The sequence below is a fragment of the Equus caballus genome, chromosome 5, assembly GCF_041296265.1.
Source record: "Equus caballus isolate H_3958 breed thoroughbred chromosome 5, TB-T2T, whole genome shotgun sequence".
NCBI lineage: Eukaryota > Metazoa > Chordata > Mammalia > Perissodactyla > Equidae > Equus > Equus caballus.
This window is the reverse complement of record NC_091688.1, coordinates 35728128-35755335: the sequence shown is the minus strand read 5'-3', so window position 1 is coordinate 35755335 and position 27208 is coordinate 35728128. Positions and strand designations below refer to the sequence as shown.

The 27208-nt window shown below is 54.0% G+C and overlaps 1 protein-coding gene across 1 annotated transcript; it reads left to right on the top strand.

Moving 5' to 3' along the window:
• Positions 1–615: 615 nt before the first annotated feature.
• VANGL2 (VANGL planar cell polarity protein 2) lies at positions 616–26969 on the top strand. Its single transcript, XM_023640884.2, has 8 exons — positions 616–1024; positions 14714–14974; positions 15129–15249; positions 17745–18352; positions 19148–19284; positions 19789–19924; positions 22125–22356; positions 23151–26969. The coding sequence occupies exons 2-8, from the start codon at positions 14904–14906 to the stop codon at positions 23409–23411; spliced, it is 1566 nt and encodes a 521-aa protein (XP_023496652.1). The 5' UTR covers positions 616–1024; positions 14714–14903; the 3' UTR covers positions 23412–26969.
• Positions 26970–27208: the final 239 nt, after the last annotated feature.

Below are 27208 nucleotides of genomic sequence, written 5' to 3'. Positions count from 1 at the left end.
CCCTCGGCGTCTCCCCCTCCCCCGCTCCCCCAGGGCAGGGTTCCCTTTGTAATTAATCTAAACGCTCAAACCAGAGGGGAGGAAAAAAGTGTTAATGAGGGAGCTTCTCAGACTGACTGGGCGGTCGCCGCTCGCAGCTAGAGCACCGAGTAATTAAATTATTTTTGGAAGCAGGGGGATATGGTGGTGTTGGTGTCAAGGAAATCCCCGTATGCATGGGAAGAGGGGAGCATCTCTCGCCACTAATTAAAATCAGGGACGACTCTCCCTTCTCGCAGCCCTAGGGGGAAAGAATCAATTTTTCCACGTCCCAGATTCCACTGGATTTCGTATAGCCGGGTATGTGGCCCTAAAGATTGAATACGGCCATCCCCAGGGGTCTGGGGCCTCGGTCTCCGACAGGGGGGCTCGAGAAAAACAGTCCCCGGAGGGGCTGCAGGCTGGGCCAAGGCCAGAAATCGAGGCATCCCTTAGCCACCTTTCGGGGCCGGGGTCGCAGCCCAGCCGGCGATTCCCAGGATCGGGGAGGGCCGCCGGGTGTCGGGAGTCCAAAGGCTGGGGGAGCGGCGACTCTGGGAAGAGCGGGGCCGCAGACAATGGACGCGGCGGCGGGAGGGGCAGCCAGTGCGGGAACAGCCGGGAGGCGGCACCCGGGAGCGCGCGCTCCCCCGCCCCCTGCACCCCCTCCGCTCTCGTCCCCTCCCCCTCCACCCCCTCCCCCCTCCGCCGCCGGCTCCCGATCTGATTCCTGATCCCTGATTCCTTGATCCTTGGTCCCGCCATGGGAGCCTAAGCGCCCCCCATTCCCCCCGGCCCCCTGCCCCCGGGGCCTTGAGGGGGAAGAGGCAGCGGTCTGGGACGGAGAGGGGGTGACCAGACTCAGGAGCCCCCCTCAACACCCCCCCATCGTCCGCGCTGCCCGTCCGGGAGCGCGGAGTTCGGAGCGACCCGGAGCGCTGCGGATACAAAGGCGCCGGGCCGAGTCGGGCGCCTGCCGAGCCCACCGGGCAGTTCGCAGCGGCGGGTGAGTGTCGGGCCGAGGGGGCGCGGGCAAAGTTTGCAAAAAAAAAAAAAGAAAGAAAAAAAGAAACAGAAAAGGAGGACAATCATGCAAGGGGCCAGGGGGTGCCCGGCCCCGGAGCGAGCGGAGTGGCTTATGGGGGAAGGGGCTCGGGGCCACCCCTTTCCGGTCCGTTCCCCCACTGCACAGCCGAGTGCCCCCTCCAACTTTGGGGAGGGGAAGGGGTGCGTGGGGAGGGGGCGGAGCCCGGGCCTGGAGAGCCGGGGACTTTCCTGGGCCCCGGGCCGGGCAGGGGCCTTAATGATCCCGGGGGAGCCGGTTGAATCCGGAGACTGGGAGTATGTGTTGGAGGTGGGGGGAGAGGCAGTGGTAGGATCAGAGTGTGGAGGTTTTGGAGGACGAGGGTGTTTAGGGGTGCATACACACCTCAGGAGTGTGGGGAGGGACGGTGCAGGTATGCGTTCAGGGTGTGATGTGGAGTCTGGGGAGCTGGCCGAGGAGAGTAGAGGGGGTGTGTGTGCAGCTCTCGAGGATGGAGCTGGCGGCCGGAGACTCAAGCGCTGTGTATGGGGCCCAGGGGACAGGCGCCGACATCCCTCTCCCCACTCATATTTACCCATTTGGGGGGCTGTGGGCTCCGCATTGGTGAGTTTTAAAGGATTGGTGGAGGATCAGTGTGTGCATGATTCTTTGTTTTTGTGTGTGTGTGTCTTGACGTGCTGCGTGTTTCTGCAGGTGGGCCCTGGGTTTGGAGGTGTAGGTGTTTTTCTGTGCCTGAGTGTATGTCCACCCAGGGAGCAGCTGACCATGTATCTGCTGTGTGTTTGGATATGTATTTATGCGTATACTCTAGGGAGGGGGGGTGTGTCTATGCGTGTGAACTGGGGAGGGTTTATGGGAAAGAGGTGTATAGGTACTGAGGAAGGTGAGTGTGTAAGAGCAGAATGGGGGCATACCTGGATAGGTGTGTGTGCACCTGTGTACTGGGAGGAGGTGTGAGTGAATCTGTGTTCTCTTGTGTGTAACCTGTGTTGATGGATAAGTACCAGTCTGTGTGCCTGCCTCAGGTGGAGTGTTGTTTTTGAGTGTGTGTTGAGGGTACTGCCTCTTGCCCCTGCAGGCAGATTTTCCTGGCAGAGATCCCAAAGGGAGGGCTGTCTGGAGGATTCTGAGGCTTCTTGGATGGCCCTGCCTGGGTTTGAGGGTAGTGCCTTAAGTATCTGAGACCTATGGGTGGGAGTGAGTGGGCCATCTCATGAGGTGTCTGTTTGGAGAGGTGGGTTTTTGTAGAAAAGGGTGTGTGTTGTGGGAAATAGGCAACAGGGGTTCTGGTTGTAGTCCTAGAGGAATCTGGGAGCTTGGAGGAGTCAGGGAGAAGCAGAAGAGGGACTTCTTCCTTCCCCAGCATAAGTTGGATTCTAGTAGGTGAAGAGGCTACATTCTTGGCCTCCTGACCCAAGTTCAGCCCCCTCAGGCCACAGTTCTCTTGGAAAGATGTCTTGGAGTTTGCTGCTTCAGAGCCCACTAACTCTCATCCTGGATGGATGAGACCCGGTGTGGAACAACTTGACTTCCCTGTCCGTGGGGTTGAGAAGGTGGCATGGGAGCTCTGTGGAGGGTGTTTCTCCAGGAGTTTCTGGAAGTATATCTGTGTGATTTATCACGGAGTTTCCCTTTTCCCTGGTGAGAAGCCTGTTTGGGATGGAGCTGTGGTCTCTGAGCCAGATCTGAGGGTGAGGATTAGGGGCTGAGCTTGCCAGAGGGCACAGGTCCATGTGCTGGGGAAGGGGCAGGCACCCATCGCAGCTATTCTCATGATCACGATAATGCGGAAGTGGATCTCTCTCCCCAGGGAAGCAGCAGCTACCTCCTTTCCCTCTCCTCTCTCTTGTTCTTTCCCTTTTGGGTGAAGAAAAGGTACTGGCCATCCCCTTCTTTAGGATGCACGCACTGTTTGCCCATTTCACTCTCTCAGCCATTTTCCTCTTGCTGGCAGGGTTTGGATGGAGACACCCCGTTTTTGGAGCTGAGGCTGTGATTGCACATGCCCATTAGGGTCTCTGAGTAATTGGAATTGGAATGTTAGAGTCTCTGATGGGCATGTGCAATTAGAATGTTCCCTCTTTAGACCTCAGGACTCCCCACCTTTCCTAAGGCCCTCGGGAAAACAGTAGTGGGAGTTAGGAAATGTTGGGACAAGGGATTGGGGCTGAGTAAAGAATGGGCTTAAAGAAAAAAGCATGATTCCCTACAACCTGACATCTGTCTGATGGGTCGGGTTGCTAGGGTGAGCGAGGCACTTGCCTCTAGGACATTGTGCTCTGGCTTCTGGGGTACCTTGCTTGCTCTGTGTACTCTCTCTACATGCATGACATGCTGGTGGGGGTGCTCTTCCAAGGAGGAGGAGCTGTGGTCAGACAATAGGAAGTGCCATCTCTGAAAGTACTTCCAGACTGGAACTAGTGGCCACATTGGCCCCTCCTCCCCCATTGTCCTGCTCCTGCCTTCTCTTTCCTCTGATTCCCCCAGGCACACCTCTCTGGTGTGCCCCCCTGCTCCTTCGAGGTCTGAGGAAGGGCCCTTTACCCTGGCCCTAGAGCAGGATAGATTTTTATCTGCTCATCTGGTTTCCAAGAGGTCCTTCCAGTTACAGGGGGTGTGAACTTGGCCAGCAGAAGCTTTGGGGGGAAGAGATCCAGGACTGCCCTCAGCCCCTCTGTTTTGGGGATCCAGTCTTCTTTGCTTATTCCTCCCTCAGCAGCTCCCCACACTGTGAGGCCCAAAGGGAAGAGTCCGTCAGAGTTGGTTGGAACTAGTACTTAATTGTGGTGTGATGTTGGGCAGGTTCTTAAACTCCATTCCTCAGCCTCTTAGATATCTTCAGACACCGTCCTCCAACCCCAGCCTGGGCCTTCCTCAAGGAGCCCCAAGTCCTCTCAGCAGCCTTGCTCCCTGGGTTTCAGTTTGCTCTTAAATTCTGGTTTTGCCCCTTCCTAGTTCTGTGACCTCAGAGAACATACATAACTTTTTGAAGCCTCACCTGTAAAATGGAGTTAATAATAGGCTCTCCCTCCTCAGTTTATGAGGATTAAATGAAATAATATCCAGAGAGCACTTCACACGGTTCTGGGCACATGAGAGCCGTCAGTAAATGGTAGCTGGTGTGCTTCTGGTTGTGATCGGTGATTGTTACGGGAGAGAGTTCTGGGTTGGGGAGAAGAGCTAGGCTTTGGTTCTGCTCCTCTTCTGGCACACTATGCTGGGCACTGCCTACTGTTTGCCAGGCCCTGTGTGAAGCACGGGGGATTGAGGGTGAATAAGATGGGCTTTCACAGGGGAGATGGGTATAGACACATCGATTCGCTGTAGCCCGGTGTGTGCCCTATGGAAGTGTGTTCAGGAGGCCACTGGAGCATGGAACGGGAGTGCTCGGCCCTGGGGTGGGTGTCAGGGAAGGTACCTGGAGAAGTGCCCTTGGCTGGATTTCTTTTTTTTAATTGAAATGAAATTCACATAGCATAAATTAACCATTTTAAAGCGAACAGTGGCATTTGGTACATTTGCAGTGCTGTGCAGCCACGACCTCTATCTAAAAACATTTTGACCACCCCGAAAGGAAACCTGTACCCATTAAGCAGTTGCTCCCCATTCGCCACCCCCCAGCCCCTGGCAATCACCCTTCTGTGTTCTGTCTCTATGGATTTACCTATTCTGGATATTTCATATAAATGGGATTATGCAATGTGTGACCTTTCGTGTCTGGCTTCCTTCACTTAGCATAACGTTTTCAAGGTTCATCCAAGTTGTAGTGTTTATCAGAACTTCATTGCTGTTCGCGGCTGAATCATATTCCGCTGTGTGGATCAACCTTAGCTGGATTTAAAGGATGAGTTAGGCAGACTGGAAAGGGATGGAGGCGGGCTCCGCAGGTAGAAGCTGAGCCTGAGAGAGAAGGATCAGGGGATATTGGTGAACCCCTGCAGCTTAGTATTATTGGATCTTGAAATAGAAAGTGGGGATTTGGCCTCAGTTTCTCTGTCCTGTGCGGCTGGTGAGGATGGAGGTATTAGGGAGAGGAGAGCCTGGGGTGTTATTGCCCCTTCACAGGCTCTGGGTCGGGGATAGGACTTCTTATAAACTTGCTCTTTCCTCCTCTTCCCTGGGCAGCTCCCTCCTGTATGCATTTTTCTCCTCCCTGTGGGTACCCATCTTCCTGTTTTACTGGGCGTCAACTTCCCCTGTCTCTGAATTGACCTGAAATTTCCCCTCTCACCCTCTCCTGGTGGGTAGCCTTGTTCCTGGGGAGATTTTGGTAGCAGAGGTGAAGGAAGGGCCCGAGAGTAAATCCTGCTCACGCTTGTCCCCCAGCAGTCCTCCCTTCCCTATCCTGCCTCTTGGTGGTCTGATGTGGGCAGCCCTCTGTCACCCTCTCTTGTGTTCTGGAGAGAAATGAGGTGGGTCAGGGAGACTCTTTCCATCCCTTTCCTCCGCCCTGCTTGGTACAGAGTAGGAGCCCTTGTATGGTGGAGCCCTTTGGAAATGAGGTGTTGCTATGCTTGTCTGATGCCCTTGGCGAGGCTGGTAATTACAGAGATGACAGCTGGGAACGGGTTTGGGAGAAGCGGGCTTGGAATCAGCAGAGCTGAGGATATCCTGGTAATCAGGGTGGGGCAGTGAGAGGGGAGAGTGGGAGGAAGCTGGGGGCTGGGGTGGGGTGGGAGGCTTGGGGCCCCCTTCCCCTGCCATTTCACACACAGCTGGGTCTAGCACCTAAGGGAGAGTGGGAGGTGAATGGAGCCCAGGCCTTGCCCCACTGTAATATGGAAGGAGGGAGGGGAAGAGAGAGGCAGGGGACCCAGGAGCCCCTGAGGAGAGAAGCAGAGAGTGGGAAGAGCCTGCTCTCTCAGCCAGTGCTGGGGTGTGGTTTAAGATAGAGAGGGGCATCATTTGGGGGCTGGCGCCAACACCATAGCCAAAGGTGATTCCATCTTACTCTGGGTGGAGTCTTCTCACAGTGAGGCTGTGGGAACAGGAAGTGGAGGGGATTGGCTGTGCACCCTCTAAAGGAGAGTGAGGTGGGAACTAACATTTATTGAGCATCTATTCTGTGCCTGACTGCGATAGTCTGTATACGTTATTTAGTTGAAAACTCTTAACCTTCTGAAGTGGGCACTATTATTCCCATTTTATAAATACGAAAACTGAGGTTTAGAGAAGGTGTGTGACTCATCTAAGATTACACTGCTCCCAGGAGGCTGTGCCGGGTCTGTCTCTTGGCTCTTCCATTTCCCAAAGTGCTCTTTTTGCCTTTCCCTACTCGCATTCCAGTTAGGTCTTATTTTGCTCATTATTGCCTTTAATCTTGAACCTGAATAATTCTCTCATCTCTTGAAAAGTGGACATGGGTCCAGATGTCAGCCTGAGGAGTAGAGAAGTCTACCCCTGAGCGAGGGGGCCAGGTGGAGTCTCCTGGAGGAACGAGGTCTCTCAAGAGGAGCACCTTGTCACCAGCCTGGGGCAGGGCCACCGTGTGGGCAGAGCCTCTCTGGGGTTGGGCTCTTCCTCTCTGCTGGGTCGCTTCACACATGGGAGCTCTTGTTTGTGATTGGGAGGGGCCTGGCCCTCATTGTCTGTAGAGTTTTCCAGCACATCCCCTAACAATATCCCCCAGAGAGTTCCTGGCTCCCCCACCCTGGCCAGAGGAGAGAGTGTGTTTGTGTGTATCTGGGGAGGAGGCTCTGGCTTTTTAGGGTAAGTAGAGGTTGGACAGGAATAGGTGCTGAGCCATACGTGTGAATGCAGTGACTTAAAAAACAACCAGGTGTGATCAGAAACACTTATTTTGTCACCTGCTTTACTCCAGGAATGGAAGTGGTGGATATAAGGGATGCGGGATGTTGAGACTTCTCAGAAAGGGTGAAAACCTCAGGTGGTGGGTTTGTCAAGATGGTGGATGTCGGTTGGTACTTGGACCTTTCAACTGGCTCAGTTTTCCCAGATAAGAACTGGCTGATGGGCCAGATCTGGGCCCTGGGCTGAGGCATGAAGAGAAGGTTTTCAGAATGGAGAAACCCAGGCCTGCCCCCTGCACCCCCAGTCACACTGTGTCTCACACCTTTAGGCCCACTACTGCTTTTCCCATACAAACCAGCCTTAGTTGCCAGTGTCCCTGCTCACACTTCTCCCCATCCATATGCAAACGTAAGGTTGGCTGCCTCGCCTTTCCCATGTAGCTGCTCTCCACCTCCTCTCCGAGGCAGGGGCTATGTGAGCAGGCTTTGATGGTCTCTTGGGGAAGGGACTTTTGGGGCCTACCTGGGATAGTAGACTATGCAGAGAAGGAGGCATTTTTGTTTTCCTTGAGAGTGGGAATGTGGAGGGCACAGGAAGTTGGCCTGTGGTCAACACTCCTTGTCCACCTTCTTCTGTCCCTGAGGACAACTCGACGTGCCTGTTTTCCTTCTTGGCTCTTGCACAGCTTACCTGGTGGGCAGGTAGGGGCCAGTCCTTTGCCCCAGCTGAGGGAGGAAGAAGCTTAGAGCCTGGTGGGTGGGAATTGTGGGCCTTCCCATTGGTGAAAATTAAACAGAGCATCCAGGCATCTAGAAGTCCTGGTTACCTTCTCACCAGCTTAGCATCCTGTCTCCCCTCTGGCCCCCACCTGGGACAGATGCCAAAGGGATTACTCACTCTTTCTATGCACACTCGTTCCCCCTGCCTGGCGTTCCCTTCCAGACTGACTGGGAATGGGTCTGGGGGAGGCTAGGGAAGGAGGTGCTATGGTGTATGTGCGGGTGCACGCACACGCGTGTGTGTGCTTGTGCATGATGTGTTGGGGAGCAGGGAATTTCTGAGAACTGGGGTGGGGGTGGGGGTGCCCGAGAGAAAGCAGAGCAGGTCTCTACAGAACCTGCCTGGCCAGGGTGGGTGGAGCTGGGTGGGGCAGGCAGGAGCCATTCCAGGTTTCAGCGGGGGAATACGAGTGTGGGTGTACGTGTGTGGGGGTCTGTGTTTAAGTGTGTCTGTGGATCATGAGGGTACCCAGCCTCACCTCTGCCTTAGATGGAGGGAAATTAAGGAAGGAGGTGGAGAGGGGCCTGGCCCTGGCTTCCCCAGCTCCTTTTCAGTTAGAATGCCAGCTCAGGTGTCCTGGCCAGGAGCCCAGGCTGTGGGGCCTCCCCTGTGGTGCTCCTTGCTCTGGGGTCTGGTGGTGAGCAGCTGCTCTGGAGGCAGAGGCGCCTGAGTGACCCAAGCATGCCCCTCCCCTGCCACGCAGCCCCGTGAGGAGAAGGATCCTGCCCCCTGCCCTGGGGCTTTAAGGATGGTGAGCTCATGTCTGGGGCTGTCCTGGGAGAGTGCTGGGTTAGCAGGGCGGGGGTGGGGCACTTGGTGCCAGCTCCTGGGCTCGCTGGTCCAGCTTTTCCTACCCACATACCCTGAGATCCAGCCATTCTCTCTGGCCTCCTGGACAGCCCTGTCACCCAAGGACACCGGGCGTTTTTCAGGGTACAGAAATGAGGGTGGGAACAAAATCTCCATCCCATTCTTGGTCCAGGCCTGGGGCTGGTCCTGGCCCATTCTGTGCCTTAGTTCTTTTTGTGGTAGGGAAAACCCAGCATGGGCCTCCTGGGATGGGTGGCTTGTCTGAGGTGCAAGGCTAGACGGGAATGAATGAAGGAGCATCAGGATCCTCAGTCAGGAGTGGTGGGTGGGCGGGGCCAAAAGCACCCTTTGAGGGGAAGGGGCTCTTTGGTCTCTACTGGCTTGGCTTAGCTCTGTTGGGTCTGTTCCTTTGTCACTGGTGAGAAGAGGGGGTAGGACAGGAGTCAGTACACGCTCTCCTGTCCTGACCTTGTAGTCTTGGCTATTCTAAGACCCAGAAGGACTCATGGAGGAGCCTGGTCTCCCTCTGGGAGGAGCACACCTCAAAGTCACAGTGTTAGTAAGGTCTTTCTCGCAATGCAGGCCAAGACAGAGCTGCCTCAGGTCTAGTGACCGTGGGCGAGCCACCTTCTTCCTCGGGGCCCCACCTTTTTATCTGTAAAACTTGGGGCTGCACCTTCAAGGCTTCTTTGAGCATAGTGCTGGAACCTGCTGAGACTTGGGTGGATCCATCCACTGTCTCCCCCTGGAGGGTGGGAGAAGGGGAGGTCGGGGAATGATGTGGGCACAGTGAGAAGTTCTAGCACTCCCCTCTCCCCTGTGGGAGCCACGTTAGGTTCTGTGTTTCCTCCCCACACTGGACACCTCCCGCCCCCACCCGTGTCTGACAGGGGGCCCTGGATTGAGCACATCGGTGTAACTTAGGGAGTAGCATGGCAAAGAGGAAAAACCAAGAGTCTGAAGAGGGACAGTTATGACTTTGAATGACTTGGCAAGGTGCTCTGTCTCTCTGCATAGACTTCTAGCTCCTTGCATACCGGGTGGGGAAGTGGGACTCCTGGGGCCACCCAGAAAGGTGGGCATCTAGCACTTTGGGTGGGACTCACATTGATATACTAGAGCATTGTGGTAGGTGAAACTTAGGGAGCCATGGGCCTGGGGGCGCCCACATGTCCGCATTCTCTCGTGGGTTGTAGTGGAAAAGGGGGTACAGGGCACGTGCAGTAAGACCCTGGCTCTTGTGTAGGAATCAGAGACCTTTAATGGGCAAAGGTCCGCAGACTCCTCTGCAAGAGGGCACTGAAGAGGCGATCATGCCCATTCCCCTGCGTCCAGGTGGGAGCACCCTCCCTCGTCCCAGACTGTGGAGGGGAAGGCCATTTGTTTAAAAAATGGTGCTATCAGAGCTCTGCCCATGAGAGGAGACCTTTTGGCTTCTTGTCCTCTTCCCGCTCTGGCTAGAAGTCCTTGCTAAAATCCAACCCAGTGCTTTCTGCTGCTCCGGTACTTTTAGCCCTGTTCTCAGTAGAGATGAGGGCGATAGATGTCCTTTCTAGGTGTATGTTTGTGTCTTGTCCCCTCCCCACCTTTTCTTCTCTGGCAGAGTCACCCTGGCTTCCCCAGCGCTTCCCTCCAGCTCTGTCCTCATCTCTGCCCTGCTTCATTTCCCCACCCCAGGCCTGAGGGAGCTGGACTGGGCGGAGGAGTGGCCCTGGGCTAGAGCAGTGGGAGAAGGAGGTGGTGACCACAGCCACCTGCCCTCCGGTCATCGGTCCCAGCACACGCCTCACATGGGGATGCCTGCATCTGTGTCCAAGGCCTTATTTACCTGAGCTGGTCCTCTGAGTGGGGCAGCGGGAAAGGGTCCAGGCTTGGTCTGCATTTTGGCCAACACCAATCTCCCTCCGCCCATACCTCCCATACCACCCCAGGGCTTTGCTCCTTCTGCCTGTTGCCAGGTTCTGAGTGTATTTTTTCCAGAGGCCTCCGATTGTTTCCTGAAGAAACCCGATCCCAGAGCTCAGACAAAAGCTGGGGCCGCCAGAGGAGAAACCCCATTCTCTCCCCCTCTGTCCCTAACCCCCCCACCTCTATAACCTCCCTCGCTTTGGATGTCGGGTATGGGTTCCAGGACCTGGCTGCCATCACCTAGGCAACAGGGGGCTTTGGTTGCCATGGTGATCAATGTGGTAGAAGCTGGGCAGCCGGGACAAAAGCCCCCACATTCCCCCCCCAACCCTCCCCCCAATCCCCTTGGGATGATACTGAGACACATTCCATTAATTTTATTTCTGAAAGGCCTTTGGAGGGGAGAAGGGTCTCCTTTTTGTGACGGGCTCTCTCTTCTCTCCCTCTCTCCTCTCTGGCCTCCTTTTAACCCCAGATAATCCATGCTTAGTTTGAGCAGGGGACTGAGTGAGTGTGTTTGTGTGTCTTAGACGGTGGGGGCAAGGTGAAAAGTAATGGGACGTGTTCCATTTACAGCGTCCCACCCCCCAAACCAGGGCACTCCCTGCCCTGCACCGAGTCCGGACTTCCCTCCCCGTCTCGTCATGCCTCTGACATTTCCACTTGTTGATCTCATCCACTGATTCCCCTCCCCCACTCTCTTCCCTGGGAACGCTGCCCACCTGGGAGACCCTCCAAACCCCTGATTGCCGAGACCGATTCAACAAGGGAACTTCTGCCCTTCTCCTTGCTTACCTCCCATCCCTCCCCCGAGCCTTGCCCATGCTTGGATTCGTTCCCTGGGGTACTTGAAGGGATAGCAGGCAAGGGTCTCAGAAATTGGATTCATATTTGGCCCCTCTGTTTGGTAGGGCATGGAGGGAGGAGCATGCTGTGGCGCTTTGCGGGCACTCTGAGTTGCGCTGGTCGTGGTGGGAGAAGCAGTCCAGGGGAACAGCGAAGGTCCGTGGGTCTTTGCTAAGCAGCAGGGAAGAAGGTAGGGGGCTCTAGGCTGAACAGCTCAGAACAAAGGGTTGGGAGGGGACTGGCACCCTTGTCTGGCTTAAAATTTATCTGTAGGAGAAACAATGGCATCAGCTTCCCTCCTGGGTGTGTTTGAAGTGGTGGTCTGGTCTGGAGTGCATGTGCGTGTGTGTGTGTGTGTGTGTGTGTATGTGAATGAGTGTGACTTCTTAATTTAGTCATAGGAACAGCAGGATTTATTTATACTAGCTCTTTCCCAAGTCTCAGAGGAAGTGTCTGGGGATTGGAGCATGAGTGATCCTGGAGCCAGAGCCTATTAATTGCTTAACTAATTACTAGCTGAGCCGTTTATGAAAGCACTTCTTTCACACCCATGATCCTCACAGCAACCCCATGAAGTATGTATCATTATTTTCCCTATTTTCCCGATGACCCTACCAGGCTACAAAGCGCAGAGAAGTTAAGTAACTTGCCTGTGGTTGCACAGTGAGTCAGTGGGAGAGTTAGGTTTTGAACCCTGATCCTTGGGTGCAAACCACAGGCTCTTTTTGCTGTTGGTTCTGGCAGATATAAGTATGCAGGCTGCGGAGAGTCTGAGTTCTGGTGTCTCTGTCTAGACCTCAACCCATGGCAGTCCTTTTCCTCTTTACTTCTCCACCCCCCTCACTCTTTAACCCACTTGCTGTCTTTGAACCTGCCTGTGAAATTCAGTTTTTAGAACTAGAAAGAATAGGCTGAACCACAGCAAGAGAGATTCAGGTGAGATGTGTAAACTGTACTGAGGACTAAACCAGTAGGATGAGTTCTCAGGAGACAGGGCGGAGGAGCCCACTGTGTGATTTGCAGACAGGGTGATGAACAAGGGCCCTGTGTATGGCAAAGGGTTTGAGGAAGGTTTAGTGTTGGGTTAAGGTATTATGTCTCCATCACACTAAGTGTGTCTCTGTCACACACTTATCTTGACATGGGGATATTGACAAACATCACTAGGCCATGGAGTGCCTCCAAATCACTGTTAGGTGGATAAATGAGTGGATTTAGCATCGATTTCATCTCCCAGCAGTCGTCGTGGTTTCCTGAGAGTCAGAGAGGTGTGCTCATTTACTAGGTGGGGCTCAGTTACTTGCTGTGCGCCCACGGGCGGGTGATAGATACAAATATGTATCAGTCGTATTTCTTATCCTCAAGTTGCTGATGGTTTAGTTTAGCTGGAGAAAAGATAACAACTACACAAAGCAAACCCATTTTAGTTCTGAACATAATTGACATCTTGGCAGCACTTGACCTGCTGATTTTCTTCCCACCTTGAAACACTCTTGAGTTTTTGGCTGCCCGAGAGCCCGCTCTTCTGGCCTTCCTACTCCTCCAGCCTCACCTCCTCGGCCCTTTTGCCTGCTCCTTTTACATGTTGGGGTTCTCCGGGACCCCTTATTTAATTCTCTCCCTAGGTGATCCCATCCATTCCCTTGACCTTGCACACTGTCCATTTCTCCAGCTCAGGCTCTCTTCTGAGCCCAGCTCCTCTGACCCCCAGCTGCCTGCTCAAGGGCCTGTCTCACGGCTGTGAACTCAGCACGCTGGACGCTGAACTCATTGGCTTCCTCCCCAAGCTGGCTTCCTCCCAGGCTTCCCTACCTTATAATGGCACTCCCATCCACTCTCTTGCTCAAGCCTGAGATCTTGACGGTCCCCTCCCCCTCAGCCGGTCCTCCTTAGATCCTGTTGCTCCTACCACCAACAGGTCTCAAACTGGGCTGCTTCTCGCCTCCTCTGCCCCATCCGAGCCTTCAGATTGCAGTCATCTCCTGACTCATCTCCCTGTTTCTGCTTTCCCCTCTTGCCAATCCATATCTGCATAGTTGAAATCCTCTGCAGCCTTCCCATTACCCTCAGAATAAAAGCTAGCCTCTTCGCTGGCCCCCGGGACCTTGCAATAACCTGGCCCCTGGCTGCCTCTTCAGCTTCACCTCCCACACCCCCTCCCCTCCTCTGCTCTGGCTCCACTGGCCTTTTTTGGTTCTTTAAATACACCGAGCTCTCTGCTGCCTTTGGCCTTCCCCTGTGTCATTCTCTGCTCCACAAGCTTTCCCCTCCACTCTCCCTAGTTATCTCCTGCTCTTCCTTCAGGCTTGGGTGTCATTTTCTCAGACTTTCCAGAACCATCTAGTTTCAAGTAGCCCCTGCCCCCCGTAGTGTCTCTCATAGCGTCGTGTTCTTCTCCTTCCTTCACTCCTGCAGTTCGCCATTAATACTCACCTGTTTACTTGTTCAGTGTGCATCTGCCCTGTTAGACTGTAAACTCAGGGTCTGTCTCACCGCTGTCTGCTCAGGGCCTAGCAGAGTACGTGGCTCATAGAAGGTGCCGAGGAAGGAGTTGATGACTCAGTGAGTGAAGATCGGAAATAAGTGCTCAGTGTGTGGTGATGATTACTGGTGGGGTCGGGGTCAGAGGGGAAGGTATAGCATTGGGTGCTAGAGTAGGTGGGGGGCTTCCGTGAGGCGGTGGGGCTGGGCTCTGCAGAATGTGCAGGATTTGGGTGAGAGTTAGGGAAGAGGGAAGAAGGAGAGGTCATTCTCCTCTGCAGAATTAGAAGGTGAAATTCTGGAAGAAAGATTCTGCCCCTCAGTCTGTGAATAGCCAGATAAACTTGTGACCTTGCCTATTTCAGGACATTAGGCTTTTGGAAAATGGTTTCTACTTGCCTTCTCCTCCCACCCCCACCACATTATCCATAGTTTCCATCCCTCACCCCCGCCTCTTATTGTGCATGCATACACACACACACACACACAGCCTCAAGGGGAGCAGCTAACCCAACCTGGCCAGTAACTATGGGTGTATTTGATGTAGATGCTGGGGAGATGGTCCCAAGAGAAACAGCCATAGGCAGCCCCCTGTGGGTACACTCAGAAGTTGTGAGTGGGGGGAAGATGTGTGGAGGGAGAAGGAGAGGCCCGGGGTAGCCTCTGGACAGAAGCTAGCTTCTTTCTGCTCTCTGAGGTCTCCCGTGGTCCAGCCTGTTTGCCTGGCCAGAACCTGCCTTCTCCAAGCCTTAGTTTTCCAGGTTGAGAATAAGAAAGCATTGCCCTGGTTCTCCCCTCCAGGGGGTCCAGGGTTGGGTCATTCTGCGTGGCCTTTGCTGGCCATCTTCCCTGCACCCTGAATCCTTGGCACAGTCTGGGGCTGCTCTTTCTACGAGACAGGGCAGGAGGAACTGGGCCTGTTGGCTAGAGCAGGAACCTGGGTGGAATATTCTTGGGCGGTGGCTAGCTTCCTGTGGCTAAGCTTCCTGTGGCTGCTGTTTGGGGATGGTCTTCCTCTGCCCTGACCCCACGGGGAGCCCCAGCCACCCCTAACCAGCTGCTTCCTCTCCTCAGGAGCGTCGCTTGATTTTCTCTGAGACAAGCCCACCCGTCCAGCAAAATAGAGTCCCTCAGGGTGACGGTTGATTTCCTGAAGGTGCCCCTTGGCCTGAAGAAGCCGGTGCTGAAGGAGGTGGCTGTGGGGCCCCCCAAAAGGCCCCAGCCTGTGGCCCTGGAGCGCTACAAGGCGCGGCGTTCAGACGCCATGGACACCGAGTCTCAGTACTCGGGCTATTCCTACAAGTCGGGCCACTCCCGCAGCTCCCGCAAGCACAGGTGGGCGAGCAGTGGAGGTGACACAGGTGGCGGAGGGGGGTTGGGGGCCCTTGAGAGGTGGGCAGAGCAGGGGTGGTGGGGTGAGCGTGGCTGCTGAGAAGACCCAGGTCTTCCCTTTGACCTTTTGTGCCTGTTCCCCGGCCTCCTGCTGCAGAGACCGCCGGGACCGACACCGCTCTAAGAGCCGAGATGGGAGCCGTGGGGACAAGTCGGTGACAATCCAGGCTCCTGGGGAGCCCCTGCTGGACAACGAGTCCACGCGAGGGGACGAGCGGGTGAGCATGAGAGAGATGAGATCCAGGCCAGGTGTTTCCAGCTTGAAGTTGGAGGTCCATCAGAGAGGGGAAGGGCCTGGAAACCTGGTGTTTTCGGAGAGAGGCCACATCAGGGAGGGCATTTCGTGTCATACTTCCTTCTGTTTAGTGTCCCAAGGGTGGACCCTGTTTCAGTAGATTTCAGGGAATTTCAGGAGAGATCCTTTTGGAAGCAGCAGCCACTTCCTCATCTCCAGAGAGGTGTGGGCGACCTGGGCTGTGTAATGGGAATTGCCTGCTTCCTCTGGGCAGATGCCAGCCAGTTAGCCTGCTGGGAATCTGGAGTAGGAGGGCTGTGGTGAGTGGGGCCTGGCGGTGTGGGAGCCCTGAGTTTCCCTTGAGCCTTAAGGGCACTCCAGCGCCCTCTGGTGTGGGCCTGTAGGATAGCATTGTCTAGATCTTAGGGAAAGGAGGTGAGGAAGGAATAGAAGGAAAAAGCAGAGGAAGGGGTGAGGCTGGGGGGTTAGGGGTGCCGGAAGAGCGTTTCCCAGGACATGAGTGAGCAGGTTGCTCTTGCTCTAACCTCTGTGGCCTGCTCTGTTCATCTGGCAGGGAGGTCGGTAGGAAGAACAGTCCTGGAATAGGGCAGAGGCAGGATTTGAGATGACTCTGAGGTTGCCCATGTCTCATTCCTCCTGTTCTTTCTTCTTGGGAGCATCTTAGGAGGCTGGTGACTCCCAGCACCTTTTTCCTCACAAGAAATCTCGGTGACTGACCTTGGGCATTTCTGGGTTTGGGGTGCAGGTTGATACCTGAGGGAAATGTTCTTTCTCCCTCTTTCCCAACCCCGTCTTCTCCCTGAGACCTGGCCTCCTGAGTTCTTGAAGTGACTCTGAGATCAGCTCACCTGTTGTAGGGGAGGAGTTCCCAAGCCATTGATCCTTAGAGAGGGTAGGCAGTATGTCTGGGGGTCACACTAGGGTGAGGAGCAGACCCAGTTTCTTGAGCTGAAGGCAGTCAGCGCATCCACTTTCTACAGATCAGACTCTTCTCTCGTCCTTGGGAGAGGAGATTCCTCAACTCTCACCCTGCCAGGCAGTCTCCTACACTCTCCATCCCATGTCTTCATCCTGTAGCCTAAATCCCTGGGTGTCAGAATGTGACTCCATATCCCCAGGCTGTTCAGGAATTAAGGGTGTGGGCACTGACAGCCACTGGTGGTTTGGGGACTCCTCTGTGGGATGGCCTCCAGCCTCTGCAGAGAAACAGCTTGAATGGACCACACTGTGAAGGCCACCTGGGGACCTCAGCCTGTCCACCCTCTTGCCTCTAGGAACAGGCAGCCCCTGAGCTGTGAGCATTTAGATGGCCAAGCAGAGCCAGCCTAGAGTGGCACTAAGCCTGCACCATATCTTGCACACCCTGCGCTAATCATTTACCCTGTCGCCCTCCCTTCCTCCTGGTGTCCTCCTCTCTTCCCCACCCTGCTTTTGTCAGGTCACTCCCTTAATCAGAAGCCTTGAGTGGCTCTCGGTGCCTGGAGGATAGACGCTTGCTGCTAGAGTGGCATTGCAGGTGGCCTGCTCAAGCTCCACCTGGCTGTTCTCGGCCTCACCTGCCTTGCTCAGCTCCTGCTCACGGATCCCCCTCTCTCATAGTCCTCTGGGGGCTTCAGCTCACATCATTCCTGCCCCAGGGTGCTCCCCTTCTAGCTTCTACTGAAATCATGGGATGTTCTGAAAGCTGGAAGGAGCTTAGGGCAGTACTTCTAGAATTCTAATGTTTGAGCAATTCTTGGGGATCTTGTTAAAATGCAGATTCTAGATTAGTAGATGTGGGGTGGGGTCTGCAATTCTGCATTTCTAACAAACTCCCAGGTGATGTCCACACTGCTGGTCCATAGATTACAGGTTACATAGCCAGGCCTTAGAGATCATTTAGTTCAGTGATTCTCAATTTTGGAGGAACATTGGAATCCTCTGGGGAGCTTTTTTTTAAAAGAAGGTTGACACTTTCTTGGGTGGGATCTGGGCATTGGTATTATTTTCCAAGTGCCCTAGGTGATTCTAATTCCTGGCTGTGGCCGGGAACCCCTGATTCAGTCTCTTCTTCATGTCCCCTGCCCGTAAGGGTCAGCTTGTGTTCCCTGGAAGCCTGCCTGCTTTGCCTGGCAAGTCCGACCTCAGATCCCAGTCACTGCCTGAGCAGCTCCCTTGGCATCTATCTTGTGCCCTCTGCCCTGAGGGTTCTCTGTGCACATGCATTTTTTTTCCTGTTTTGCTGACTGGTGTGAAACTCCCCATGGCCCAGGTCTCAGACGTCCCGTCCCTGCAGATGCCAGGCTTGGGGACACAGTGGAGCTCAGGGATATTTTGATGGCTGCATGTTTGTTGATTACCCCCTCTTCTCCTCCCCTCTCCCATGCTTTCCTTTCTGTCTTCCCTCGTCCTTTCTCTTGTTTCCCCTCCTCCTCGTCATATCCTTTCCCCTCACTGCTGTGGCCCCTCCTGCTGTAGGATGACAATTGGGGGGAGACGACAACGGTAGTCACGGGCACCTCAGAGCACAGCATCTCCCACGATGACCTCACGCGCATCGCCAAGGACATGGAGGACAGTGTCCCGCTGGACTGCTCCCGTCACCTGGGGGTGGCGGCGGGGGCCACGCTGGCGTTGCTGTCTTTCCTCACGCCGCTGGCTTTCCTGCTGCTGCCCCCACTGCTGTGGCGGGAGGAGCTGGAGCCATGCGGGACAGCCTGTGAGGGCCTCTTCATCTCTGTGGCCTTCAAGCTGCTCATCCTGCTGCTGGGCAGCTGGGCCCTGTTCTTCCGCCGGCCCAAGGCCTCCCTGCCCCGCGTCTTCGTGCTGCGCGCCCTGCTCATGGTGCTCGTCTTCCTGCTTGTCGTCTCCTACTGGCTCTTCTATGGCGTGCGCATCCTGGATGCCCGGGAGCGCAGCTACCAGGGCGTGGTGCAGTTTGCCGTGTCGCTGGTGGATGCCCTGCTCTTCGTGCACTACCTGGCCGTGGTCCTGCTGGAGCTGCGCCAGCTGCAGCCTCAGTTCACGCTCAAGGTCGTGCGCTCCACCGATGGGGCCAGCCGCTTCTACAACGTCGGTCATCTCAGGTATGAGTGCGTGTGAGCAGGCTGAACGGGCTTGGGGAGGAGGCTGGGGGCACTGCTGGGCAGGAGGGCTGGATGCTGAACCTGGAGGTAACGGGCTAGGAGGGCTGTGTAGGAAGGAGTCGAGTACTTTGCACAGAGCAGGTTTTCAGCAGCATTTGCTACTTGATGGGAGGGTGTGCGTAGGATCCTGGGGCAAGATGAGGTGGGAGTTATGAGTTAGGAGTGAACAGATGATGAGACAGTTAGAGAGCCGGATCTTAGAGAGCGACGGACCAAAGAGGAGAAGGATGTGAACAGGTGCTTTTTGGAATCACTTTTCCAGCTCTTTCTTTGAGGCACAGCCTCTGTGAGCACTCAGTGAGTGGTCACTGAGATGAAGTGGCCAGAGGAGGGACCCCTAGAGGAAGAGATAATGGGGAGAGTTCTTCAGTCCCTCTAAACTTGTGGGCAGGATGCCCCACCCCCCAGGCCACAGAGAGTATCAGTAACTCCTCCTGGTCCTCTGGGGAATCTTGGGGGGATGCTGGAGGGGATGCGGTGACCCTCGGCTGGGGACCCAGGCCCAGTGCCCTTTTCCCCTGGGCTTCAGCAAGGCAGGGAAGCATTAGCAGGCCCAGCCCTGGGGAAGGCTTGGGAGCCTGGTAAGTAGAGCTCAGGCCCTGAGCCAGGGTACTTGGAAGCAGCTTGTCCCCGTCCTGTGTCCTTTCCTGCCCTGCCAACCTGCCCTGATGTGTCCCTTCCCCTGCGCCCCTTGTCTGTCCCTTCTCCCTCCCCCTCCTGCCGTCTCCCCCACAGCATCCAGCGCGTGGCAGTGTGGATCCTGGAGAAGTATTACCATGACTTCCCTGTCTACAACCCTGCCCTCCTCAACCTGCCCAAGTCCGTCCTGGCCAAGAAAGTGTCTGGCTTCAAGGTGTATTCCCTCGGAGAGGGTGAGCGGCCCTGCTCCTCCACCCTCCTGGTGTCTTCCCAAGCAGGACTCCAAGTTACCCCCTCCCTGTTTCTCACCCTCCTTCCCTCGCTTTCTCCTTTCCCCAGCCCATGTCCCAGCCCCTTCTGTTCTGTCATTTTCCTTGACTCCAGGTGGCTGGTCTTAGCTGCTGATTCTACTTGCTCTCCCTTTATGCTATGTTGTGTCCCCCAATCTGGCTTCTCTGTGTCAGCATCCCTGGTCCTAAGCCCTTGGCTCTGTGAGCTCCAGAGCCTCCTGCACTGGGTGGACCATCTGCGGGACTCCTGCACTCTGGTGTCCTCCTTGTTGCTTTCCTTTGGGCCTCCCCCAGAAACGGCCAGGAGGGTTGGGAATGGGAGGTATTGTTGCGGGGTGGGCACAGCTTCCTCTGCTCATGTCAGGTTGCTGTCTCCAGACTTCCTGGAGTGGGAAGCGAGGCCATGCCCCGAAGTGACCATCCCGTCTCTCTCCTGCTCCTGTGCAGAAAACAGCACCAACAACTCCACGGGCCAGTCACGGGCTGTGATTGCAGCAGCGGCTCGGAGGCGGGACAACAGCCACAACGAGTACTACTACGAGGAGGCTGAGCACGAGCGGAGGGTGCGCAAGCGGAGGGCCAGGTGGGTCCCTGGGGGAGGAGGGGTGTGCCTGGCGGGGGTGCTGTTGGGTGTGGATAGGCTGGGGAGAGCAAGGCCCATGGGCTTCTGTAACTGCTGGCAGTAGACGAGCAGTGATGATATGGGTGGGGGTGTGCATTTGTTTTCTGTTGCTACTGTAAAGATGAGCATAAACTCAGTGCTATAGGACAACACATGTCTATTATCTCACAGTCCTGTGGGTTGGGCGCAGGTTGGAGCTAGACCCTCCAGGTCTAATGGGGAGAAATCAAGGTGACTTCCATCCAAGCTCACTGGTTGTTGGCAGAATCAGTTCCTTGTCACCTGGTCCCACTGGCAGTTCACACACGGCAGTTCGCTTTTTCCTTGAGGCCAGCAGGAGCAGGTCTCTCTGACTTCTGCCACCAGCCGGAGAAAACTGCTTTTAGAGGACTCATGTGATGAGATGAGGCCTGCCTGGATAATCTCCTTATTTTAAAGTCAACTGACTTGGCACTTTAATTGTATCTTCAAAAGGTACTGATTATTGAATGACCAGGGGATGGAAGTCTGGTGGAGGTGGACGTCCTACCAGTAGATCTGTGAGGCTTGCTCAGCAGATGGTACAATTTTACCTGCAGAAAATGAGGTTCTAGTGCCCATATTTTGGTAAATTCTTAAATGCTGTTCTCACGCCTTCCTTTTTCCCGTTCACATTATTATGCGAACTTCAGTCCTGCCCGAAGAATCTTTCTTGGTGACTACTGCTGCCACGTCCCACCTTGGTCTGTCGGGATTTCCACGGAGGGGGAGGAGAGGGCCTTGGGACTCGACCATCCACCCTGCCCTCTGCCCCTCCTCCCACACCATCTCTGGGCTTCCAGGGAGGAAGGCAGCCCTCTCTGTTCTTATACGAGGCTGGCGCCTCCTGCAGTAGATCAGAGATCACGACCCCATTTCTGTGACATTCTAGCATGTCTCCAGTGGTCTCAGAAATGATGAGCCAACTTCCTGATGGGAAGGAAACCAGAGATGTCCCCGACCCCCTTTACCTTCTGCCCTACCGAAGGGTCTTTGGATCTCCTGTGCTATCACCACCATTCTTGGCCCATAGGGGACCTTTTCCTTCCCCCATACCTTGATTGTAACTGGGAGTCCCTTGGTTCACCTGAGACAAAAGAATCTTTTCAAAAGGAACTTTGCCGAGACACTCGAGGGCCGGGGGGAGAGCAAAAGAATAAACAGAGAAACTGTAGACATACGCAGATCCACACATTTACTTAGCCCAGAATCCCATCCTAAGCTCCTCGAAGTTCCCAGGTTCCTGGGTTTCCAGATGTGGTGTTGGTTTGTGTGTCTCTGTGCTTTTAACATGAACTGGCTGCTTTTTCCTGCTTCTTCCTTAACTCTTATGTTTTTGAGGTTCGCCCATGTTGTCTGTCCCAATCCAGCGTGTTACATCTTACCACTGCATAGTAGTTCATAGAGTGCTCCTACCGTCCTAACCAGTATTTGGAGTATAGTCACCTTCCCAATTTTTCCCATTTTGATGGATAAGTAGTATCTTATTAACATTTTATTTCTCTCTCTAATTACTAGCAAGTGACGACTTCATATATTTTTCAGCCTTTCAGGCCTCTTGTGAATTGTGTGTTCACCTCCTTTGCCCATTTTTCTATAGTGTTCTTGCCTTTTTCTTCTTGATTTGTAGCAGATTCTTTGCATATTCCTCCCTTCCCCCAACAGATGTTAGTTAATGTTGCCCATGCTGTCAGGGTTGAGTAGAAATCTGTCATTTCATGTAGTTATATCTATTAACTGTCCACCTGGTGAAGTGTGATTTGGGGGTCTTATTTCAGAAGGCTTTTCCTAGGGTTTGACGTAGTGCTTGTCTTTCCCATAGCACAGTTCCTAGTTGTCTCTCTGGGTTTGACGCTGGATTGTTCTCTGTGAGTCCCTGGACTTGGCTCACCGAGCTCTACAGCTGTTTCCTGTCCCTAGTGGGGGAAAGGTGCCCCCCCTCCAACCACACACATGCACACTCACACATGCACGTGTGAGCAGACACATGCACACAGCCCCCAAAGCCCAGCCATTGGCTCCAGATGGGTTTGTATTGCTTTGGGGAGAGCACAAAGGCCTGACCTCACTCAGGCTGCTGGAGGGCCAGAGCCAGGGGGAGAGGAGAAGTGGGTGCCTAGTCCAGACCTCTCCTGTCCTGCAGGCTTGTGGTGGCGGTGGAGGAGGCCTTCACTCACATTAAGCGGCTGCAGGAGGAGGAGCAGAAGAACCCCAGGGAGGTAATGGACCCCCGGGAGGCAGCCCAGGCCATCTTCGCATCCATGGCCCGGGCCATGCAGAAGTACCTCCGGACCACCAAGCAGCAGCCTTACCACACCATGGAGAGCATCCTGCAGCACCTTGAATTCTGCATCACGCATGACATGACGCCCAAGGTAGGCTCGCTCTGCTCCTAGCATCCTTCCTCTTTCCCCAGGTCTGGCCCCTTCTTTTCACCTTCCTTCTCCCAAATTCTCTTACTTCTGTCCTTACCCTCCATCCATCCCTCTGTCTCCTCTCCAATTCCCTGTAGTCTCTTCTCTCATCCCTAACCCATCCACCCCATCTCTGCATGTTCTTAGGTGGTGTGGAGAACGGGGAGCTTCAGGACTATTTTGGGAATGGCTGAGACCTATTTCTCATCTCTAGAATTTCCAGATCCCAAGCCCCACCTTTTACCCCCTTCACCTCCACCAGGTGTTCTTTGCTCTGTGCTCTTTTCGAGCCATTACCCTCCCTCAACTCTATCACCAGCTTCCTAGAATTGCTTCCCCTGAGCCATCCTTGGTGACTGAAGGACTGAAGATGTTGCACTTGAACCATGACTCCTCTAGCTTTCTGCTGGTGCAGACCCGCTCTGCGCCAACCGTGTAAGCTGTATGGAGAGGAAGGAAGAAAGAGGGGGGCTTGCCCCGGTCACCGCATGGCGCAGGAGGAAGAGCAGAGGATGAGGGGTCAGGAGAGCTGTGCTCCAGTCCCAGCCCTGCTGAGCCACCTCACCTCTGGGGGCTCTCGCTTCCTCATTTATAAAACAAGTGTTGGAGGCAGATGATCTCAGGCCCCTTCCTGCTCTGACATTCTAAGATCGTATGCAGACATCTTGGTTGTCTTTGGAAGTGGTGCCCCTGGAGGATGAAGGATGGCACGTGGGTGGGAGAGATGCCTACACAGCCCCTTCTCCCCTCCCCAGGCCTTCCTGGAGCGATACCTGGCAGCCGGACCCACCATCCAGTACCACAAGGAACGCTGGCTGGCCAAACAGTGGACACTGGTGAGCGAGGAGCCGGTGACCAACGGGCTCAAGGATGGCATCGTTTTCCTCTTAAAACGCCAGGACTTCAGCCTGGTGGTCAGCACCAAGAAGGTCCCCTTCTTCAAACTCTCTGAGGAATTTGTGGATCCCAAGTCGCACAAGTTTGTCATGAGGCTGCAGTCCGAGACCTCGGTGTGACTGTGCAACAGCAGGGGCAGTGGGAGACGCGGGGGGCTCCTGAGGGTGGTGGGTGGGAGCTTGGCTCCCAGGCCACATTCCTGCCGCCCTTCTTCCTCTTGCTCTTGGTTTTTTTACTTGAATTAACTTATCCCCCTCCCTGACTCCTCCCCTCTTCCTTATTGACCCCACGGGAACCGGGAGAGACTGTCCTGCCATCAATAGTACCTGAGAAGTTCCCTCTCTTTTTCCTGGAACCCCCTCACTTTTGTAATCACTCCAGGTCCTGCAGGAATCAGTGCCTCTCTCCCTTTTTGCCCTGGTGACAGTCCTTCTGAAAGGGCACAGGGCCCTCCTGAGCCCCCACTCACGAACCCTAGTTCTTGTAGCAGTTCTCTCCAATGGCCCCCGACTGGCTGTCTCTGGGAGGCACAGATGTGACTCCAGAGAGCCACGGTGCCAAACTCCTCCAGCGCAGCAGCTTGCCGCGGCCTCCAGACAGCGGGTGAATCCGCCCCTTTTGCCCACTCACCCTACCTGTAACAAACCCTGAGTTCTGGGACAGCACTCCTGTGTCCTCCCACACAGTCCCAGAGTCATGGGTCTCTCTGCTAGGGTTATTTGTTTCCAGCTGTTAGAGCCTCCTTTCCCCATCCTCATAAATTCAGAGCAAGGGAAGATCCCATCCTTTAAGCCTGACATCTCTCTGTTTCTATTTGTATGGTCTCATGTGACTGCAGGCAAACTGAGGCGGAAACCCTCTCTGACCACTTTTCCTGGGCCTTCAGGGACAGTACCTTTCTGCCACTGGGTCTTCCTAGGCAGCCTCTGAGGGAAGGGCAGGAGAGACCCCTGTGAACATCACTGACCCCTACCCTCTGAACCTGCCCACACCTTCATTCCCGCCTTGGTGGGGGAGGTTTCCCTTCCCAGTGAAGGATGGCATGTAGACTCCTGTACAGATTTAGTGGCTTGCAGACCCTGACCTAACCTCTATTGTTGTCTTAGACAAACGTTTTTCTTTCTTTCAGCAGCCACCCCCAGTCCCGCTGTCTCTTCTCTCAGCTCCGGAGACCTGTTGCCTCATCTCTTTTTGGGGGGGAGCCAGCAGCTCCTCCTCATCCCCTGCCTTAAGTCCACTTCTTTGCCTCAGGGGTCTCTTTTCCTTGGCTGGCCAGGATCCCCTCGTCTTCATTCCCTGCCTGGCTCTCTGGGCTCTGGTCTCCCTCTGTACCAGGTGAGGGACCAGGATCGCTGCCTTTTGTGGGTACTTAGCCCCTCACCTATTTAGCTTCTGTAGTCTTTGCACCCGATATGAATTCTCAAGAGTTTAAGTCTCATTTTGAGCAAAATTTGCTGACCCTCTAATACATATTTTCATTGTAAATTTGAGCCTTTTAATCAGACACCTTTAAATTATGTAATTTTAACCAAGGGGAATAGAACTGGGAAACACCCATATACCTCCAGCCAGGATCCACGTGGAGGATGGTTCTGCTGGCTGGGCTGGAGCTTGCCTCTGGCCCAGTCCTCTAAACAATTCACAATGCCGCTTTGTAGGCCGATCTTTCTCCTGAAAAATTCACTGGCTCTTGCCTTGTGGCGTGCCCCCTGAGATATGATCTCCATTGATCTCTTACCAGGGAGGCGTCCTGTCTGTATAGTGGCAGCCTGGGCATGATGGAGCCTAGTGGTTGGGGTTTTTCCTTCTGTCCTTTCTGAAAAAGCACATCTGTCCACCCACCACTTACTAGAGAAGGGCTCTTCAGCCAGTGTTTACCTTGTCCCACAGGGGTGGGTTGTGGGGCTGACTTAGGCAGGACCTGGAGATCAGCCTTGGGCTGGGGCTGTGGGTTTTGGATAGGCCTGAGTGAAATACATCCTGTCCTGGGGTCCCGGGAAGGTATCTTTTCTTCTCTTCAAAGACCTGGTTTCAGAGGAGTCCCTTCAGGGTCACGTTTCTAAATACCTCACTATCCTGGAGAAGAGGGCCTGGATGGTGATTGGGGTGATTGCCTTTGTGGGCAGGAGTGGGGCGTGGTGTGGTTTGAGGAACGAATTGGGGCGGGGAGAGGGAAAGTATTTCGGATCTTAGTTGCTGCCCTAGGTTAGGGACGGGGGAGTGTTTATTTTAAGAACCTGCCATGTTTTTAATCACTGTGATTTTTTCATTCCTTTTTTTTAAGACAAAAAGAAATTCTTTCCCCCCAAACTCTCTCTCTAAGCACTAAGGGCTGTGACTGAGAATGGTAGTGTTTTGGTCCTTTGCGTCAGAACTGTGGTATCTTTGTCTTCTTTGATTATTATTATTATTATTTTTTAAAATGTCAGGATGGATCGTCAAGTGTATGGCTGTGTTTGTCTTTTGCTTCTCCTATATGGGAAGTTGTCTTCATGCTGTGAACTGCTGTGGGGTGTGCAGCTGACTCAGTCCCTCTGAGCTGTGTCCTCCACTAGGCCTGTCCCATCACGTGCGGGATTTCCTCATTCTTCCCTTGTGGGGGTGTGCCCACCTATTGTCCCCACTGATCCCCCATACCACCGTAGGGGATGCTGTGGGTGGGTCTCTCTAGGGTTCTTTTTTCTATAACTACATGGCATCCTAGTTCGTCCCTGCCATACCTCCTAGGCCTTTCTTTTCATCGCCTTGGACCGCTTGTCCTTCCCTCCACACCAGGACGCTGTGCCTCAGTCCTTCACCTACCTCGCCTCTCTGCCACCATCCCCATTGGTCCCTTTCTCTTAAACTACTCTTCATGCTCTCTGTTTATTCTCGTTTACAGTCATGTGTTGCTTAATGACAGGGATACGTTCTGAGAAATGCGCCATTAGGTATGTACTTACACAAACCTAGATGGTATAGCCTCCTATGCACCTAGGCTATATGGTACTAATCTTATGAGACTACCGTCATTTATGTGGTCCATTGTTGATCAAAACATCGTTATGTGCCTGTGACTGTATTTTCTTTCAGTCTCTCATTTTTTTTCCCCCATCCCCGTCCATTTCAGCCCTTAGTTTTTCCTTCCCCATCCCATCCCAGTATTCCTGTTGTAAACCCTGATACAGTACCTGTGTTGAGATGTTGGGATCCTGGAACCCTCTCATCTGAAATATCCATTTCCTAGAGTTTGTGCTTCTCTCTTTCTCTCTTGGGCCTGGACGAGCTCCCTCGCCCCTCCGTCATGTCTGTCCATCTGTCTGTCATCTGTTTCCTCTGCTCTCCCCACGGGGCAGCGTCTGCTGATGGATTCAGTCTGGTGTGTGATTGTTGTGATGTCTTCTATGTGCGAAAGGAAGGGGCTTTTTGAGTCCCTCCAAGTGAGATTGTAAGTGTAGAATTTTCCACTGTTGGATCTAGATTTTTTTTTTCTTTTTTTTTGGGTTACAGAGCTGAGACCTTGTGCATGCATGTAGAAAATTGTAAAATGTAAATTTTTTTTTAATATATAAAAAGCTTGTTTTTACAGTTTGCAGTGGATCTAAACATTATGGCAATTTTAGGGATTTTTTTTCTTAAACATAGGAACTAAAACTGTAAAAATTTTTTTTATATAAAATAAAGACATTTGACTTTTGTGGGGGCATTCTGTTGTTTTTCTTTTTTTACAGGAGGAGGAGCAGAAGAGAGTCAGGAAAGAGTGGATATGTGCTGCTTGTTAGGAGGTGGCTGGGCTGGTAGGGGGCAGTGTGAGCTCATCGTTACTCCACTGTTCCTTCCTCAGGGTGAATGAAAAAGGAAACTGCTTATTCTGAACCCTGATTCTGAGAAGAGAGAAGCAGGAATGTGAGGACTCACTTAGCCGTTCCCTAGGGTG

Coding starts and splice junctions, on each gene's coding strand:
- VANGL2 (XM_023640884.2), top strand. CDS start 14,904: ATGGACACCGAGTCTCAGTACTCGGGCTATTCCTACAAGTCGGGCCAC. Junction 15,250..17,744: donor CCACGCGAGGGGACGAGCGG/GTGAGCATGAGA, acceptor CTCCTGCTGTAG/GATGACAATTGGGGGGAGAC. Junction 22,357..23,150: donor CGCATGACATGACGCCCAAG/GTAGGCTCGCTC, acceptor TCCCCTCCCCAG/GCCTTCCTGGAGCGATACCT.